This window comes from Rattus norvegicus, chromosome 11 (genome assembly GCF_036323735.1).
Source record: "Rattus norvegicus strain BN/NHsdMcwi chromosome 11, GRCr8, whole genome shotgun sequence".
In the NCBI taxonomy this organism is placed as follows: domain Eukaryota; kingdom Metazoa; phylum Chordata; class Mammalia; order Rodentia; family Muridae; genus Rattus; species Rattus norvegicus.
The window spans coordinates 78,874,955-78,894,129 of record NC_086029.1 but is presented as its reverse complement, the minus strand read 5'-3'; the positions used below and the strand labels follow the sequence as shown (position 1 = coordinate 78,894,129).

Here is a 19,175-nt window from a genome sequence, read left to right as displayed (position 1 = left end):
TATCCCACATCTGATCCTAATAACAAACCCTCTCTGGTGGGGGGGGAGAGTGCTGGTTTATTTTTTTATTAATAATTTCTAACGCAGACACTGATTCATGACTAAAGATGCAATCACAGTCATGAGCAGTGGACGGACCCTTTCCAATGAGGATTCTTAGGTCTCATAAGTGGGTAATGGAATTTGTAAGCAGAATGTTACTCTGTGAGTCAAGGGTTGGATCATCTCATAAGAAGTTCGATTCAAATAAAACAGAAGCTTCCAGACCACTCTATATGGAAACAGAAGGAAATAATTACTCAGTATCTACAAAGAGATCCTCACATTTGAACTTGACCATCTAATTTTCAAACTCCATTATTTACTTGAAGAAGGAATCTGAGGTTGCAAGAGTTTACTGAACTACCACAACCTTAGGAAGGAGCAGAGATGGAGCCCATTGTCAGGCCACTTTTCCTCTCTGGCACTCAGCTTTGCCAAGGGACTAACACCAGCAGTCTCTTCTTACCTATGGCTATAAGATAACTAAACACGTGGGCTGACTTGGCTGCACCCCCATGCCCAAAGATATGGTCAAACATTGTGATGTTTTTCCCTGTGAAGTTGGATTTGGAAGAGATAAATATCTAAATTGATAGATTCTGAGAAAAGCTTCCAAGGCTTGAATGGCATAAACTCTGACTTCCCCCAGGCAAGAAGAATTTCTGCCAGTAGGTGGCCTTCAGGCTTGGATTGTGTCTTAGGGTTTCTATTCCTGCACAAACATCATGACCAAGAAGCAAATTGAGGAGGAAAGGGTTCATTCAGCTTACACTTCCACATTGCTGTTCATCACCAAAGGAAGTCAGGACTGGAACTCAAGCAGGTCAGGAAGCAGGAGCTGATGCAGAGGCCATGGAGGGATGTTACTTACTGGCTTGCTTCCCCTGGCTTTCTCAGCTCGATTTCTTATAGAACCCAGGGTCACTAGCCCAGGGATGGCACCACCCGCAATGGGCTGGGTCCTCCCTGATTGATCACTAATTGAGTAAATGCCTTACAGCTGGGTCTCATGAGGGCATTTCTTCAATGGAGGCTCCTTTCTCTGTGATAACTCCAGCTTGTGTCAAGTTGACACACAAAACCAGCCAGTACAGATCACAGTACCCCTACTTCCCTGGGTGTAGATTCTTTGTGTAGATTTTGAACATGTCAGCTTTTATAATCTTACATATCAATTAATCAATTAATTAAGATAATATTCTTTGAGAGAGAGAGAGAGAGAGAGAGAGAGAGAGAGAGAGAGAGAGAGAACGCTATTGTCTGTTTCTTTGGAGAACTTTGACCATACAGTTATGGACAAATAAATAATACACCCACTTTGGTTTTTGTTTTGTTTTGTTTTGCTTTGCTTTTTGTTTTGTTTTAGTCTGTGTGAGCTAAGGCCATTGCTTCTCATAACTCAGTCTCACAGAAAAAAGCATTCAACCCTACGAAGTAGAATATATTATTATTAGAAGAAAAAGCTTCCCTTGTGTATTAAATCTCGGTAGATTCCACTTCAGAGTGGCCTCCCGACCTTGTCTTCAGTCTCTGGCTTGGCTCAGTGCTCCAGGCTGTGGGAGTGTATAAATTAGCCAGGAGATTACTCGTCATGTTTTAACTCCAGCAGTAATAAGGACTGGGTCTGGACCGACATTCGCCAGCGAGTCACAAATCTCCGTAACCTCTGTCTGCACACAAATGTCACCGGTACCTGCAAGGGCCAGAGAGGAGATGCTAATTTGAAAACTTTTATTGGCTGTAATTTGTCTGAAGATGGTGAACGGAATCGCAAATCAAGCTGAGGGTGCGCTTTAGTACTCTTCGTCAGTATACAAAGTCGTTGGGAAGGTGTGGTGAGAGATCGGTCAGTCGATCGTGCAGTGTGCTTGGGGTCCTATTTCAGGCCGCAGTAACTGTTTGGGAGAGGAGAGAAAAGAGGAAATGGGCGGTAGTTACTAAAATTGTTCTGTGAGTCTTGTGGCAAAGGGCAAGGGTGCCGTGTAGACCACAAGGGTGTGCCTGTTTTTGTACGGTAAAATTCATGTCAACTGTAATGAAACAAGAGAAAGCGTCATGATAAATAGGCAAACATAATAATCTGTAGGTCAAAAGGTTAGAATAGACAAAAAAAAATCGCCCTTGAAATTGCATAATGAAAATTCTACCCACTAAAGCTTGCTCAATGCAGCCAAACGGAACTAGATGAAATTACGGTATCCTATGACTGCCCACGATAGTAAATAAGAAAGATGGCCAGCAAATGAGCAAAGAGTTCATCCTAAGAACTGAGAAAAAATGATAGGATAGACTCGGGGAAAAAAATGAAAATGAAATCGATGATTTCCCAAAGTAGAAAAACCAATGGAGAAGTGAATGCCCAAGCCAGAACAGACTCCTTGAATAAGACAGAGCTCAACCGGTCCTTATCAAAGGAGCAGACAGAGGGAAAGCTCAAATGAGTCACTTTAATTATGAAAGAGCTGACATAGCCATAAACGCAGCAGAGTTCAGGGCTTAGTGGAGAATAATAAAGATGAACATTCACTGAATCCAGAAACTACAGTCGATATGGAAACCTCAAACTATGGAGCAGATAGCCTCGGCAGCCAATCATAACAGAGCAAATGAACACGTGGTCGCCAATGGGTTGTTTAAAAGGGCGTTGGACCCAGACATATCTTATCTTATTGTAGGTGACTTATTAGTTACTACTGCTGGTTTAGCTCTGGCTTCTGAAACCTACTTAACGGCTGTAGGATGTGACACAAATCACACCACGTTCCTCTTTTTGAGAAGAAGGGAACTTTGACATTAACATCATAGGACCAGGTCATCTTGGGAAAAAACCAAAACAAAACAAATGCTTGAGCTCTGAGAGTAGATGGTGTTCCTTAATTCATAGGTGGTTATCATTATTAGTGCCCAGAAAGCCCCCTCCTGTGTCACTTGGTTTGTGTCGACTCACTCATGTTTTTCAAGCTAATATGCGTGTGTCTTTATAAATGTGTGTTGGATTGTGGTATGTGGGTAATCTTTGCTGTTTCTCCGTAGGTGTTAAGTGACATTGTACGGTGTCTGATGCAAAAGCCTGAAATAGTGTCTGGGGTATTAAACAGATCACTCCTTCCACAGGACCACAGGATAATGTGCTGATGAGTAGACTATGAGACTTTATTGCATTTATATGGTTTTCTGTGCCCTTTGAAATGTGATTAGTTCTTTTAAGGATCATGGACCCTTCTGATACTGAGCTCATAAATAATTAAATCCAATTAATACTCCAGACTGAACCAAACCTAATTCATTTCAAGTTCTGGTCCTCAGCAGAGGAAGCCCCAGTTCGCTACTTTTGAAATCGCACCTTATTCCAGCTTCCCTTCCATTCACATTGGTAGTAAAATACAAGGACAAAAGAGAGAGAGAGAGAGAGAGAGAGAGAGAGAGAGAGAGAGAGAGAGTTGTGCGTGTAGAATTTACATTAAAATGTGCTGCTTTATTATCTGAAGAGATTTAAGAAGAGTAGAGAGAGTGATATAACAAAGTACATGCTTCTAAAGGTTTTCTTTAAAAATAATTTCTGAAATGTGAAATAATGTTTGAAAAAGGCACTGAGATAATACAAGGTACACCAAGATGTGTTGCTTTGAAGGTGCCTCTCAGACTCACTTCCCTCTGACTGTAACCTCTCATGCCACCACGGTGCTGGGTACTGTGTTTCTCAGACTCATGCCAGCCAGTGGCTTTTCTGCTCATGTGTGCAAACAAAATGACTACATTGTTCCTGAGACTTGGGCCTTACATACTTTGTATACCCACATACTTTCAGCTATTTTTTTTTTCTGGGAGCTGGGGACTGAACCCAGGGCCTTGCACTTGCTAGGCAAGCGCTCTACCACTGAGCTAAATCCCCAACCCCTCAGCTACTTTTTAACGTGAAACATTGGAAGTGTTTTCTTTTTTTTTTTTTTTTCCCACATGGAAAGGTTTAATGAGAGAAGAAGAGTAGAAGAGGGGAGAAGTAAAGGCCGGCCATGAGCACGGGAGGGAAGGGGAATGGGGAGTGGGGAGAGAAGGGACAAAGGAGAAGAGGGTAAGAGAGCAGAGAAAAAAGAGGTTGCTTTCTTATTAATGTGTGCGATTCTGATTCCTTCAAACTCTCCTAGCACACGTTTGCTTGTGTGGCTGAGTATTTTGGCTAGGAGCAACAGTGTTGCCAAAAGCCTCCTTAAGCTGTGCTGGGCATGGGAGGGAAGTTCCCTCGAACATGTGACCATTGGTCGATAGGCACGAACATACAAACCATCCAAAGAAATAATCCTGACTTTCAGTTTTATAGGTTTAAAAAAAGGGGGTGGGAGGGGCTGGAGAGATGGCTCTGCAGTTAAGAACACTGGCTGCTCTTCCAGAGGGGCTGCCCTGATTGCCAGATTCCTCGTGGCAGCTCACAACTGTCTGTAGCTCCAGCGTCAGTGTTTCTGGTCTCAGTACACACTGCTTACACACAGTGAAGAGGCAAGCATTCAGGCAAAATACCCATACACACAATAAAAATAAAAATTAAGGTTAGTTTAAAACAAAAGAACAATAATCTAGCCCAATTTTTCTCTACTAAGAGCCCAGTAAAACTGTAGAATGTTTGATGGTTTCTAGTAGGACAGATTTGATAGTGATAAGTTTTAGATTCCATTAAGGGCACTTATTTAGTATATCTCACGTTTCATTTTTGAACCCACGGTGTGAATTCAATAACGTGGTGGTGCACACCTTTAATCTCAGCGCTCAGAGACAGAGGCAGGCAGATCTCTGAGTTCTAGGTTAGCCTAGTCTACATAGCGAGTTCCAGGAAAGCCAGAACTACATAGAAAGACCCTGCGTCAAAAAAACCAGTCACCTTGCTAAATATTTTTGTATGTATGGAATTTAAAACAGAAAACATAAAGCAAAAGAAAAAGTTATAAACAGCAGTAAAACCGGAGGAAATGCTTTACCTATTGGCCTCCATGGAGCTCAAAGAAAGAAATAATCAGAATTAGGAACTAAAGCTCATAAGAAACTACAGGAATCCTTCATCCAACATTTTCTGCAATAATCCTATGATAAGGGAAGGGTCCTCCCTGCTCTGCTCACTGACAATCATAATAATGTGACAGCCGTGGTGTGCAGCCTCTCTTACACTGTGTCCCCTTTATTTCTGTTGCTTCTTTTGGGACTGGGTCTCCTTTGTAACCGTAGCTGCTCAGGAAATCACTCTGTAGACCAGGCTGACCTTGAACTCATAGAGATCCACCTGTCTGTGCCTCCCGAGTGCTGGGATTGAAGGTGTGCGCCACCACTGCCTGCGGGCACTAATTCCACCGCTCTTTCGACGCCTGTTTGGTAGCCTGCGTGAAGACTTGCTGTCTGCCACGCCCTGTGCTCCACACTTTCATAGGCTAAACTGATGCTCAGAACAACCCGCTTTGGAGGAATCGTGATGCTCTTTGTGCCTAAACTGAAATGAAGGCGTAGAGGTCAGATGAATGCTCTTGGAGTTTTTGTTAAATTACCAACAGCCTGGGGCAAATGGTGACCGGGATCTGTGGGCTTCTGGGTCTGCCCGATCTTAGATCTGAGCATTCCAGGCCTGTATGCTCCAGAGTTCACTTTGGTGCCTAGGAAGCATAAGGCCCTGGGTTCGGTCCCCAGCTCCGAAAAGAAAAAAAAAAAAAAAAAAACAAAACAAAAAGAAAAAAACAAAAACAGGGTTGGGGATTTAGCTCAGTGGTAGAGCGCTTGCCTAGGAAGCGTAAGGCCCTGGGTTCGGTCCCCAGCTCCGAAAAGAAAAAAAAAAAAGAAAAAAAGAAAAAAACAGAGTTCACTTTGGGTCCTGAGGCTAATTATAGGATTTATTAGATAATTAATCTATAAGCACTGGTTGACGTCAAATACAAAAGAAAATGATAACCGTTTGTTGTTTCACTATGGAGAAGTACCTCTGAGCGAGTGGCTGAAGAGATTGCTCAGTGGTTAGGGATTAGCAGTTCTACAGGAGATACGATTGGTTCCCAGAACTCACACGGAGGCCAGCAACGTTCCCTGACTCCAGTTCTACAGAGTCCAGTGTCTTCTCCTGGCCGCTGAGCACATGAGTGTGGGGACATGCAGGCAAAACACTCACATACATAAAACAAAAGTAAAGAATTTTTAAGGTACCTACAGTTTCTTGCTATATGCTGAATTCTTCAAACACACTTGCTGGAAATCTTCCTTTCTTGTTTTTGCTTTTAAAGATATAATTTGAAATTTTTAATCATGTGACTCCGTGCCTGTGTGTGGGTATTCACACGTGTGTTGTAAAGCCTGTTGTGTGATGCGGTGTGTGTTGCGATGTGTAAGGGTGTGCTGTAACATCTAGCCGCCCATCCTTTCTTTTCTTACGGTCAAGTCAAAATATAGGTGTCATTAAAAAAAAACACCAAAAAAACCTGCTTATAACTCACATGCTATGTAATTCATCCACATATAAATTCAGTGATTTTTAAATATCTTTGCAGAATTTTAGAACCGATACTACAATCAAATTTTAGAATACCATTCCCGGAGTGTAGATCAGTGATAGAGCATGTGTTTAGCATGCACAGGGCACTGGGTTCAAGTCGAGCATGGTGTTGTATGCCTTAATACCAGCTCTCCACAGGTAGAACAGGTGGATCTCTGTGAGTTCAAGGCTACCCTGATCTACACAGTGAGATCCAGGATGGCCAGAGCTACATAGAAAGCAATCCATCCATCCATCCATCCATCCATCCATCCATCCATCCATCCATCCATCCAGCAAGCAAATGACACTGGGTTCAATCCCAGGTCCTGTCCACATATAAAAACCAACAAAATCATCCAAATGATTTTGAGGTTATTTTCATTATTGTCCCCAAACAGCCCCATGACCATGCCTTAGTCTCTGACTTCTGGTTGTAGGTTACCCCACCTACGTTCTGTCTCTATAGACTTCCATGTTCTAAACATCTCAGATAGACAAATCAGGCAAACTGTGGTATTTGTGACCAGTTTCATAAACTCAGCATCCTCTTGAAGTCCATCTACATTGTAGCTTGTATAAAGACTCCATTCCACACCATTTTCCTTACATGGATAGAACATCTTGCCAGCCTTTCTTCTGTTGATGGACACTGGGGTGCTTTCTGCTTTGGGGCTGAGTGTGTAAGGATGCTGTGACCATGTGTATATACATTTTTGTGTGGACATTTCATTCTTCCAGACATTCGTGCTGACTCATATCATAATTGTGAGCTTTAACTTTTTGAAGAATCTCCAGGCTGTTTTCCAAGGCAGCTACACCACAAGACATTCATACCAGCAATGTGTGAGGGTTCTTTCTATCCACGTTACTGTAGCTGCCATCTGCTGTTGATCAGCCATCCTGGGACAGCAAAGTGTTGTCTTACTGTGGTTCTGCTCTGCACTCCCCTGAGTATTTCATGGGATTGGCTGCCATTTTTATATCCTTGAGAAAATGTTTGAACATGTCCATTTTAAATATTGGGTCAGTCAATGGAGGTACATACACTCCTTTAATCTCCACACTCTGGAGGCCGAGAAAGGAGGATTTCTATGCTTTCTAGCCCACATGGTCTACACAGGGAGTTCCAGGCCAGTCAAAAACAAAACAAAACAAAACAAAAACAAAAAACAAAAAAACAACCAAACAACAACATAGAAGAACTGAGCCAACCAACCAACCAGACAAACAAAAACACTGATACCCAATAAATAAATAGATAGACACATAAGTAAAGTTGAGCTGTCTCGTTGAGCTGCAAGAGTGTATGTGTGTACATGCGTACACAAATAGTATACAGTCGGTATCCAATTTCTGGCCGTGAAGTATTTTCACCCACCCTGTGGGCTGTCTCTTCATTTTCATCATCGTTTCCTTTGCCGCATAAAAGGTTTCAGTTTTGATACAGTTCAGGTCATCATGGTTTTGTCCCTGATCCGCACGCTTTTAGACTCATGTGTCAGAAGGCCAAGCCTTATTTGGACCAAAATCATATAAGATAAAGCAATTAGTTTTTTTCACATCATACTTCATCATGGGCATTTTGCATAAAAATTTCCTCTCAGTTTTTACTTTAGATTATCTGGCTTTATCAAGCATTCAGAGACTTAGCAACATTACAAAAGAAGGCAGAAAACATTGCCTAAAAAAATATATATATCTTTAAGACAGAGCTATGGAAACGGTTGAGCAGTTAAGAGCAATGGCTCAGGTTTGGTTCTCGGCTCCCACTTAGAGGCTCAAACCATCTGTACCTCCCACACTACGATCTGACACCCTTTAATGACCTCTGTGGGCACCAGACACATACGGTGCACTGACCTACATGCACATTTTTTTTTTTTTTACTTTGCAGTGGCCAAAAACCAAAAGTGCAGGCTTTTCATCCCAGCACTTGGGAAGCAGATGCAGGCGGATCTCTGAGTTCAAGGCCAGCCTGGTCTACAGATTGAGTTCTGGGACAGGCAGAGCTGCACAGAGAAACCCTGTATTGGACAAACAAACGAACAAACAAACAAACGAACCCAAACTACCAACAACCTAAAAACCGAGCCAAACAAAACTAACAAAACAAACAAAACTAAAGCAAACGCTCTACCCACCAAATTGGTTGCATTTCATTTTAAAAGCAAAATAGTCACATTACAAAAATGTAGACAGGAGAGAAAAGGGGCAAAGCTCCTGTGCTCATGGCTCTAATTGCCGTCATTATTTTGTTCACGTGTTTCCTTCTGGTACCTTTTAAAAAATATGTCTTTGAAGAATTGCAATCATACACATGCTTAATTTGTTGTAGTTGTTCTTGGGGATGGAGAGGAGGCTCAGTGGTTAAGAGCACTAGCGGCTCTTTCAGAAGACCAAGGTTCGGTTCCCAGCACCCACACAGAGGCTCACAACCATCTGTGTAACTCCAGACCCAGGGGATTAGACAGCTTCTTCTGGTCTCTAGGGGGCACCGAGCACACACATGGCATACAGGCATACATGCAAGGGAAAACACCTATACACATAAAAACTAAAAATTATGTTCTGTTACAGTTAGTCCTTCTGTTTCTCTCCAGTTTTCCCAATACTATTCACAGGAACCGCAGAATGTACCAAATGAATGTGTCATAATTCACACACTTTTACGACAGTGGATATTTTTCAGGGTCCTTCTGCTTTACTCTCTTTTTCTATTATGAGTAAAGCACAGAATATTTTTCTTGCTTATAGCTATTTCCGTATTTGACAACATTTCTCTTTCTGCAATTAAATTGCTAAATTAGAATTTATAAATTTATTTGTGCCCCCTAATCTATATCCCTGGCTTTCCCAAATGTCTGTGTTGTTTCAACATGATAGTGCTGATGATTAACGATTTTTTTTTCCTTGATGATGATTTTTTTTATCAGGGGGAATGCAGTTTCCCACTATCACAAATTATGTGGACCAGTTTCTCCTTTTTGGGAAAACCATGTACTTGGATGCCAGATGTAAACGTAACTTTCATTTGCCTGATGTAATTGTCATCTGGAAGCTTACTGCCTCGGTCTGCTAACCTAGCCCTAGCCTCCATACAACTTAACCTAGGCCTAGTGTTTTCAACCTCTGAGACTTGGTGCTAAATACTCTCTCCCTTTCTAGTTCTTTCTGAGCTCAGGCTGGCTGGTACAGCTTAGGTGCTCTGGCTCAAACTCCGTTCCAAGCTGACTGATTTCAGTCTGGCTTCTTTCAATTTCTGAATTACTCTGCTTGGCCTCAAACTAACTCTAGCAGTCTATTCTAATCTTCTAGCTCCTTCTCATTCTCTGGCTTTCTGCCTTCATCTATAACTAGCTTGTTCTCTCTGTAAGCCGTCTCTCTATAACTGTCCCAGCAAAACTGACTCCTCCTCCCTCTGCACTGCTCCTCAAGTAGCTTCCTTTTTCTCTCTCCGTGTAAGAGTGGGGCATATCCTATTCTGTCAGATCTTTCTCTGATTCATCACTTTGTCTGCCACTCAATGAGGCATCACTTTCGAACATGGCTGTTTCCTTCAATAAACTAGTTTTGCCTTCATTGTTTGGGATTAAAAGTGTGTACTAAGGACATATTTGAATATCAATCAGGGGGATTAAAGGTGTGTGATAAGGGCTGAGCCACACCACAACCAGAAACAGGGCTTTTCAGTAAATAACACAACCTTGGGGTTCGAGATGTGATCAAATATCCTGCAATAAAACCACAGGGATCACCACATCCCATGTGCAATGGGAGAGCCTTGCCCTAGGAAAGCCACCTTCCTGATCCTGGTATATTCCCTGCCAGAAGTGTGATGGGAATACTTTGGTTATCCTCATTTTAAAAATACCTTGCTAACTTAGTTGTGGATCTGAGGGCTTCTTGCTGTGTTAATCTGTTTTTCATTTTATCACTACCTAGATCATACTTAAGGCCTCTCTTCTTAGATGGACTTTGTAGCTCTATTTCCTTTTAAGTATTATTAATGTGAGAATCACTCAGACTTGTTGTACATTAAATATGTATCTATCTATATCTGAACATTAATATTTCAGGGGATCCATTCCTTCAAAGTTTTATTTCTGTGGGGAATTTATGTTTGTAACTTTGTCATATATATATATATATCTCCAATAATTTTTTCTCTACCTGTTAAATCAAAGCCTATAAGTTAGGGAGAATTTCTTCTACTGGAAACAAAGGAAGGGCAAATGAGGTAAAGACAGATTAACAAAAAGGCATGTTCATAAAGACAAGATACTATTATGCCTTGATATTGTTCATGTTAAAATTTTATAGCCAAGTTCCCATCATTTTACATTCATCCTTTAAATGTGTAATTATTTTAAATATAGACTATTATTCTAATTATCTTTAATTAAAAGCACTTTCATATATCAACGTATAGTCTAACAAAAAGCGAGCTTTGGATCCATTCCATTTTTATAATACAGTCTCCAGTTCTCTGAAGTAATGTAGGCAGTAACTCTTGGGGTGTTCCTTTAGATAAGCTATGAATTTTAAAACTAACTCACATTTTATTTTATTGTCCCACAAAAATAAATGCTAGAGGACTTTCCACTAAGTGTTTCTTGCCTTCATTAAGTACTTCTCTTTTATCTGATTATGTGCATGCTGCTTTCAATGAATACTAACTACTCCTATTTGGCATCCTACTTCATAGTGAGGGGGTAGGCTCACCGCAGCCTAATTACCATTATTATTCCATTAGCCAGGTAGTCCTCTGAGACCACAAGAATGCGTCCTGTTATTTTCAGTATGGTCAATCATCAGTCCATGGAATTAATGCACAATTAAGTCAAGTCATGAATATCCTTAAGTCAGATGGCTCATTTGAAAGGACTAGAATTAGGAAAGCATTCCGGGCAATTTCAGAATATATAGATTTTCTTCATCCCTTTTGAAAAGAGCGCAGCTGAAGTTTACACAACAGGATCTGTTACCTCCCACGTGCATGTGATCCCCTCTCCCTGGCTTTCTCACTGATTTATTGTTCTAGCACTTAGAGGGCTGTGAAGGCGGGCACCTATTTGCGTAAAGATGAGGGTGAGTCACCTTACTTTTTCAGCCTCACTTCTCCTTCATTATTATATTCTTCCTTCCCTGTGGTTGGTCCCTTCTTTTCTCTTTCCCTATTACCACCTTAATAACATTAAGGTCCCTGTTTGGGTTTCAATGTGAACAGTTCCCAGTGGCTCACGTGTCTGAACCCCTGGTCTCCAGCTAATGGCATGGTTTAGAAGGTTGTGAACCTTTAGAAAGAGAATTCTTGCTAGAGGAGGTAGGTCACTTCCTGTCTTCTCTATCTCTTTGTCTGTCTCTCTCTCTGTCTCTCTCTGACTCTTTCTCTGTGTCTCTGTGTCTCTGTCTCCCTCCCCTTTCTCTGCTTCTGATTGCAGATACAAATCTAACAGTGCCTTACTACCCAGCTACATGTCTTTCCCAGCTCAATGGACTGTAGCCTGTCAAACTGGAAGCCAACATAAATAAGCCCTTTCTTCCTTAAGTTGGTTCTTCTTAGGTGTTTGGACACAGTAGCAAGAAAAGTAACTAATATAGTCTTCTTGTGCCCTTAGAATACTGCCAACAACCTAGTTACATTTCCTAGTTCAACAGAAACTTATTTTTCTTTGTTTTTATTTTATTGCATTTTAAAAAGAACTTATGTCCTTTATAAAAATCTGCATAAACACAAGAATGAGAAGGTAAATGGGAGCTAACTGTTCTTTTGACTTCCAGAGGGAACTATCAAATTATTGTTGTATTTTCTTTATTTCTTAACATAAAAAAAGCCAAACACTGTCTTGGAAAGATCAGGAATTCAAGGCCCATACCCAAAAGCAATAATAAAAAGCAATATACAGCAAACCAGTAGCTAACATCAACCTAAATGGAGAGAAACTTGAAGCAATCCCACTAAAATCAGGGACTAGACAAGGCTGCTCACTTTCTCCCTATCAATATAGTACTTGAAGCCATAGCCAGAGCAATCGGACAACAAAAGGAGGTCAAAGGGATACAAATTGGAAAGGAAGAAGACAAAATATCACTATTTGCAGATGATATGATAGTATACTTAAGTGACACCCAAAATTCCACCAGAGAACTCCTACAGCTGATGAACAACTTCAGCAAAGTGACTGGATATAAAATTAACTCAAACAAATCAGTAGCCTTCCTCTACTCCAAGGACAAACAGGCTGAGAAAGAAATTAGGGGAATGACACCCTTCACAATAGCCACAAATAATATAAACTACCTTGATGACTCTAACCAAGCAAGTGAAACAACTGCGTGACAAGAACTTCAAGTCTCTGAAGAAAGAAATTGAAGATCTCAGAAGATGGAAAGATCTCCCAGGCTCATGGATAGGCAGGAATAATGTAGTAAAAATGGCCATTTTACCAAAAGTGATCTACAGATTCAATGCAATCCCCATCAAAATACCAATCCAATTCTTCAGAGAGTTAGATAGAACAACTTGCAAATTCATCTGGAATAACAAAAAACCCAGGATAGCAAAAATTATTCTCAAAAATAAGATAACTTCTGGGGGAATCACCATTCCCGACCTTAAGCTGCATTTCAGAGCAATGGTGATAAAAACTGCATGGTATTGGTTCAGAGACAGGCAGGTAGATCAGTGAAACAGAACCAAAGACCCAGAAATGAACCCACACACCTATGGTCACTTGATCTTTGACAGAGGAGCTAAAACTATCCAATGGAAGAAAGAGCATTTTCAACAAATGGTGCTGGTTCAACTGGAGGTCAGCCTGTAGAAGAATGCAGATCGACCCATTCTTATTGACCTGTACAAACCTTAAGTCTAAGTGGATCAAAGACCTCCACATAAAACCAGATACACTGAAACTCATAGAAGAGAAAGTGGGGAAGAGACTCGAACACATGGGCACTGGGGAAATTTCCTGAACAGAATACCAATGGCTTATGCTCTAAGATCAAGAATCAACAAATGGGACCTCATAAAATGACAAAGCTTCTTTAAGGCAAAGGACATTGTCAATGGGACAAAATAGCAACTAACAGATTGGGAAAAGATCTTTACCAATCCTACATCTAATAAAGGGCTAATATTCAATATATACAAAACCCCCAAGAAATTAGACTCCAGAGAATGAAATAACCCTATTAAAAATGGGGTAAAAAATTAAACAAAGAATTCTCAACTGAGGACTACCAAATGACTGAGAAGCACCTAAAAAAATGTTCAACATCCTTAGTCGTCAGGGAATTGCTGATCAAAACAACCCTGAGATTCTACCTCATACCAGTCAGAATGGCTAAGATCAAAAACTCAGGTGACAACAGATGCTGGCGAGGATATGAAGAAAGAGGAACACTCCTCTGCTGGTGGGATTGCAGACTGGTACAACCACTGTGGGAATCAGTCTGGAGTTCTTCAGAAAATTGGACATAGTACTACCTAAGGACCCAGCTATACCTCTCCTGGGCATTCACCCAAAAGATGGTCCAACATATAACAAGGGCATATGCTCCACTATGTTCATAGCAGCCTTATTTATAATAGCCAGAAGCTGGAAAGGACCCAGATCTCCTTCAACATAGGAATGGATACAGAAAATATGGTACATTTACACAATGGAGTACTACTCAGCTATTAAAAAATGACTACATAAAATTCTTAGGTAAATGGATGGAACTAGAAAAAATCATCCTGAGTGAGGTAACCAAGTCACAAAAGAACACACATGGTGTGCACTCCCTGAGAAGTGGATATTAGCCAAAAGCTTGAAATACCTAAGAAAAAATTCACAGACAATATGAAGCCCAAGAAGGAAGACCAAATTGTGGATGCTTCATTCCTTCTTAGAAGGGAGAACACAATACTCATGGGAGGAAACACAGGGACAAAGAGTGGAGCAGAGACTGAAGAAAAGATCACCCAGAGACTGCCCCACCTGGGGATCCATTCCATATGCAGCCACCAAACCCAGTCACTATTACTGATGCCAAGAAGTGCTTGCTGACAGGAGCCAGATATGGGTGACTCTTGAGAGGCTTTGCCAGAGCCCTACTCACATAGATGAGGATGGTTGCAGCTAACCATTGGACTGAGCATGGGGACCCCAATGGAGGAGTTAGAGAAAAGACTGAAGGAGCTGAAGGGGTTTTCAACCCCATAGGAAGAACAACAGTATCAACCAACCGGAACCCACCAGAGCTCCCAGGGCCTAAACTACCAACCAAAGAGTACACATGGAGGGACCCATGGCTCCAGCTGCATATGTAGCAGGAGATGACCTTGTCCAGCATCAAAAGGACAAGGTTGTGTGAAGGCTTGTTTCCCCAATGTAGGGGAATGCCAGGGCATTGAGGTTGGAGTGGGTGGGAGTGGGAGCATCCTCATAGAAGCAGGGAAGGGGGAGGGCTTATGGGAGAGACAGGAAAGTGGATAACATTTGAAATGTAAATACATAAAAATAAAATTAAAAAAATAAAAAGGCAAACAAACACCTGTCTTGATAGTGGGTATTGGTTCTCCTGGCGGGAGAATGACAAGCTTAAAATTACCTAGAACAAAACATAAAAACAAAACAGAACAAAACAAATCCAAAGGCAACAGGAACAAATCAGGTTCACAGTAGATACATTTTGTATCTAATTTCATTTCACATTTGCCATAAGCATTTTGTCTCAATTAGCATGAAGTCACTCATTATTTTATCATTTCAAGATAATCACTTTTCCATTTTGAAAGATTTCTGGCCCTCCCCTCCTTTCTCGCTCAAATGCTGTAGCACTGAGCTATACTTTCTGCCATAAATATGACTTTAAAAAAAACCCACCAAGTAGTTCTGGCGAGATGGCTCAGTGCATAAAGGCGCTTGCCATCAAGCCTGGTGACCTGACTTAATCTCTGGAAATCACACAGTGGAAGGAAGAGTGTTGACTCTTGTGAGCTGTCCTCTGCCTCCACGGGCATGACACAGTATGTGTGCATGCATGTGCACAGGCACACAGACACAAATAGATGAAAAAAATAAGACAAGTGAAAACCCACAAGGAGGGTGCCTGAACCTCACTGATCCTGGGCCACAACTCCCTGCTCCCAAACTCCATTGGAGAGAGAGCTGATAGCCCAGATGTGTGGGCAATCCTGAGACTGCAGGGCAGAAGAGACCACCACTTCTGCCCACCTTTGCCCACATCCCTGGCCCAAGAGGAAACTGTATAGGGCCTCTGGGAACAGGAAGATAGTGGCAGTCAAGCTTCAGGAGCCCTGCGGTCCAGATTGCGCCTGGATCTGAACAGACCTGGTCAAACAGCTCCCTGCACCCAAATCCCATGGGAGGGAGAGCTAGACCTTCAGAGGGGCAGACATGCCTGTGAAACCAGAGGAGACTACTCTGCCCACATTTCTGACTCTAGAGGAAAATGCCTAGCACCATCTGGGCCCCCTGTGCACAGGGACACAGGAGAAGGAGGGGCAGGCCCTTCTGGTTGCTGCCCTCACGGAGAGCTGAAAACCAGCCCCGAGGAGCAACTTTAGGCCTGAGACCAGAGGTAAGACCAACTTTTCTGCTCCAACTGACCTGCCTGGTAGACTCAGGACATACACCCACAGGAATAGCTGAAAGCCAGTGGACAGGAACGACTACATGCCTATAAGCAGAACACTCTGTTCCCATAACTGGCTGAAAGAAAATAGGGAAACAGGTCTTCAGCACTCCTGACACACGGGCCTATAGGACGGTCTAGCCACTGTCAGAAATAGCAGAACAAGGTAACACCAGAGACAACCTGATGGTGAGAGGCAAGCGCAGGAACCCAAGCTACAGAAACCAAGACTGCATGGCATCATTGGAGCCCAATTCTCCCACCAAAGCAAACACTGAATATCCAAACATACCAGAAAAGCAAGATCTAGATTTAAAATCACATTTGATCATGATGATGGAGGACTTTAAGAAAGACATAAAGAACTCCCTTAGAGAAATGCAGGAAAACACAAGTAAACAAGTCGAAGCCCTTAGAGAGGAAACACAAAAATCCCTGAAAAAATTACAGGAAAACACAATCAAACAGGTGAAGGAATTCAAAAGGAAATAGAAACAATAAAGAAACCACAAAGGGAGACAACTCTGGATATAGAAAACCAAAGGAAGAGACAAGGAACCTTAGATACAAGCATCACCAACAAAATACAAATAGAAGAGAGAATCTCAGGAGCAGAAGATTCCATAGAAATCATCGACACAACTGTCAAAGATAATGTAAAACGGAAAAAGCTACTGGCCCAAAACATACAGGAAATCCAGGACACAATGAGATCAAACCTAAGGATAATAGGTATAGAAGAAAGTGAAGACTCCCAACTCAAAGGACCAGTAAATATTTTCAACAAAATCATAGAAGAAAACTTCCCTAAACTAAAGAAAGAGATGCCCATAAAGGTACACGAAGCCTACAGAACTCCAAATAGATTGGACCAGAAAAGAAACCCCTCCCATCATAATAGTCAAAACACCAAATGCACAAAACAAAGAAAGAATATTAAAAGCAGTAAGGGAGAAAGGTCAAATAACATATATAGGCAGACCTATCAGAATTACACCAAACTTCTCACCAGAGACTATGAAAGCCAGAAGATCCTGGACAGATGTCATACAGTCCCTAAGAGAACACAATGCCAGGCCAGGTTACTGTATCCAGCAAAACTTTCAATTAATATAGATGGAGAAACCAAGATATTCCACGACAAAACCAAATTTACATAATATCTTTCTACAAATCCAGCCCTACAAAGGATAATAAATGGTAAAGCACAACATAAGGAATCAGGCTACACCCTAGAAAAAGCAAGAAAGTAATCGACTTGCAAGAAAACAAAGAGAAGACAAGCATACAAACAAACATAATCTCACCTCCAAATACGAAGATAACAGGAAGCAACAATCACTATTGCTTAATATCTCTCAACATCAATGGCCTCAACTCCCCAATAAAAAGACACAGATTGACAAACTGGATATGTAATGAGGACCCAGCATTTTGCTGCCTACAAGAAACACACCTCAGAGACAAAGACAGACACTACCTCAGAGTGAAAGACTGGAAAACAACTTTCCAAGCAAATGGTCAGAAGAAGCAAGCTGGAGTAGCCATTCTATTATCGAATAAAATCAATTTTCAACTAAAGGTCATCAAAAAAGATAAGGAAGGACACTTCATATTCATCAAAGGAAAAATCCACCAAGATGAACTCTCAATCCTAAATATCTATGCCCCAAATACAAGCACCTACATACATAAAAGAAACCTTACTAAAGCTCAAAACACACATTGCACCTTACACAATAATAGTAGGAGATTTCAACACTCCACTCTCATCAATGGACAGATCATGGAAACAGAAACTAAACAGAGACGTAGACAGACTAAGAGAAGTCATGAGCCAAATGGACTTAACAGATATTTATAGAACATTCTATCCTAAAGCAAAAGGATATACCTTCTTCTCACCACCTCATGGTACTTTCTCCAAAATTGACCATATAATCGGGCACAAAACAGGCCTCAACAGATACAGAAAGATAGAAATAATCCCATGTGTCCTATCAGACCACCACGGCCTAAAGCTTGTATTCAATAACAATAAGGAAAGAACGCCCATATATACATGGAAGTTGAACAATGCTCTACTCAATGATAACCTGGTCAAGGAAGAAATAAAGAAAGAAATTAAAGACTTCTTAGAATTTAATGAAAATGAAGGTACAACATACCCAAACTTATGGGACACAATGAAAGTTGTGTTAAGAGGAAAACTCATAGCTCTGAGTGCCTGCAGAAAGAAACAGGAGAGAGCATATAGCAGCAGCTTGACAGCACACCTAAAAGTTCTAGAACGAAAAGAAGCAAATACACCCAGGAGGAGTAGAAGGCAGGAAATAATCAAACTCAGAGCTGAAATCAATCAAGTAGAAACAAAAAGGACTATACAAAGAATCAACAGAACCAAAAGCCGGTTCTTTGAGAAAATCAACAAGATAGATAAACCCTTAGCCAGACACAGAGAGTGTGTCCAAATTAACAAAATCAGAAATGAAAAGGGAGACATAGTAACAGAATCAGAGGAAATTGAAAAAATCATCAGATCCTACTACAAAAGCCTATATTCAACAAAACTTGAAAATGTGGAGGAAATGGACAATTTCCTAGACAGATACCAGGTATTGAAGTTAAATCAGGAACAGATAAACCATTTAAACAACCCCATATCTCCTAAAGAAATAAAAGCAGTCATTAAAAGTTTTCCAACCAAAAAGAGCCCAGGTCCAGACGGGTTGAGTGCAGAATTCTATCAGACCTTCATAGAAGACCTCATACCAATACAATCCAAACTATTCCACAAAATTGAAACAGACAGAGTGCTACCGAATTCCTTCTATGAAGCCACAATTACTCTTATACCTAAACCACACAAAGACCCAACAAAAAAAGAGAACTTCAGACCAATTTCCCTTATGAATATCGACACAAAAATACTCCATAAAATTCTTGCAAACCAAATCCAAGAACACATCAAAACAATCATCAATTA

The 19,175-nt window shown here is 41.1% G+C and overlaps 1 protein-coding gene across 1 annotated transcript in view; it reads right to left on the bottom strand.

Annotated features, from left to right (window-relative positions):
• Nucleotides 1–1,759: 1,759 nt before the first annotated feature.
• Nucleotides 1,760–19,175, bottom strand: part of Pdia5 (protein disulfide isomerase family A, member 5) — a 114,935-nt gene continuing 97,519 nt past the window's right edge. Inside the window, exon 16 of the mRNA XM_063270642.1 lies at nt 1,760–1,937. Within this exon, the coding sequence (XP_063126712.1) occupies nt 1,890–1,937 (48 nt within the window). The 3' untranslated portion in view covers nt 1,760–1,889. The remainder of the gene's footprint in view (nt 1,938–19,175) is intronic.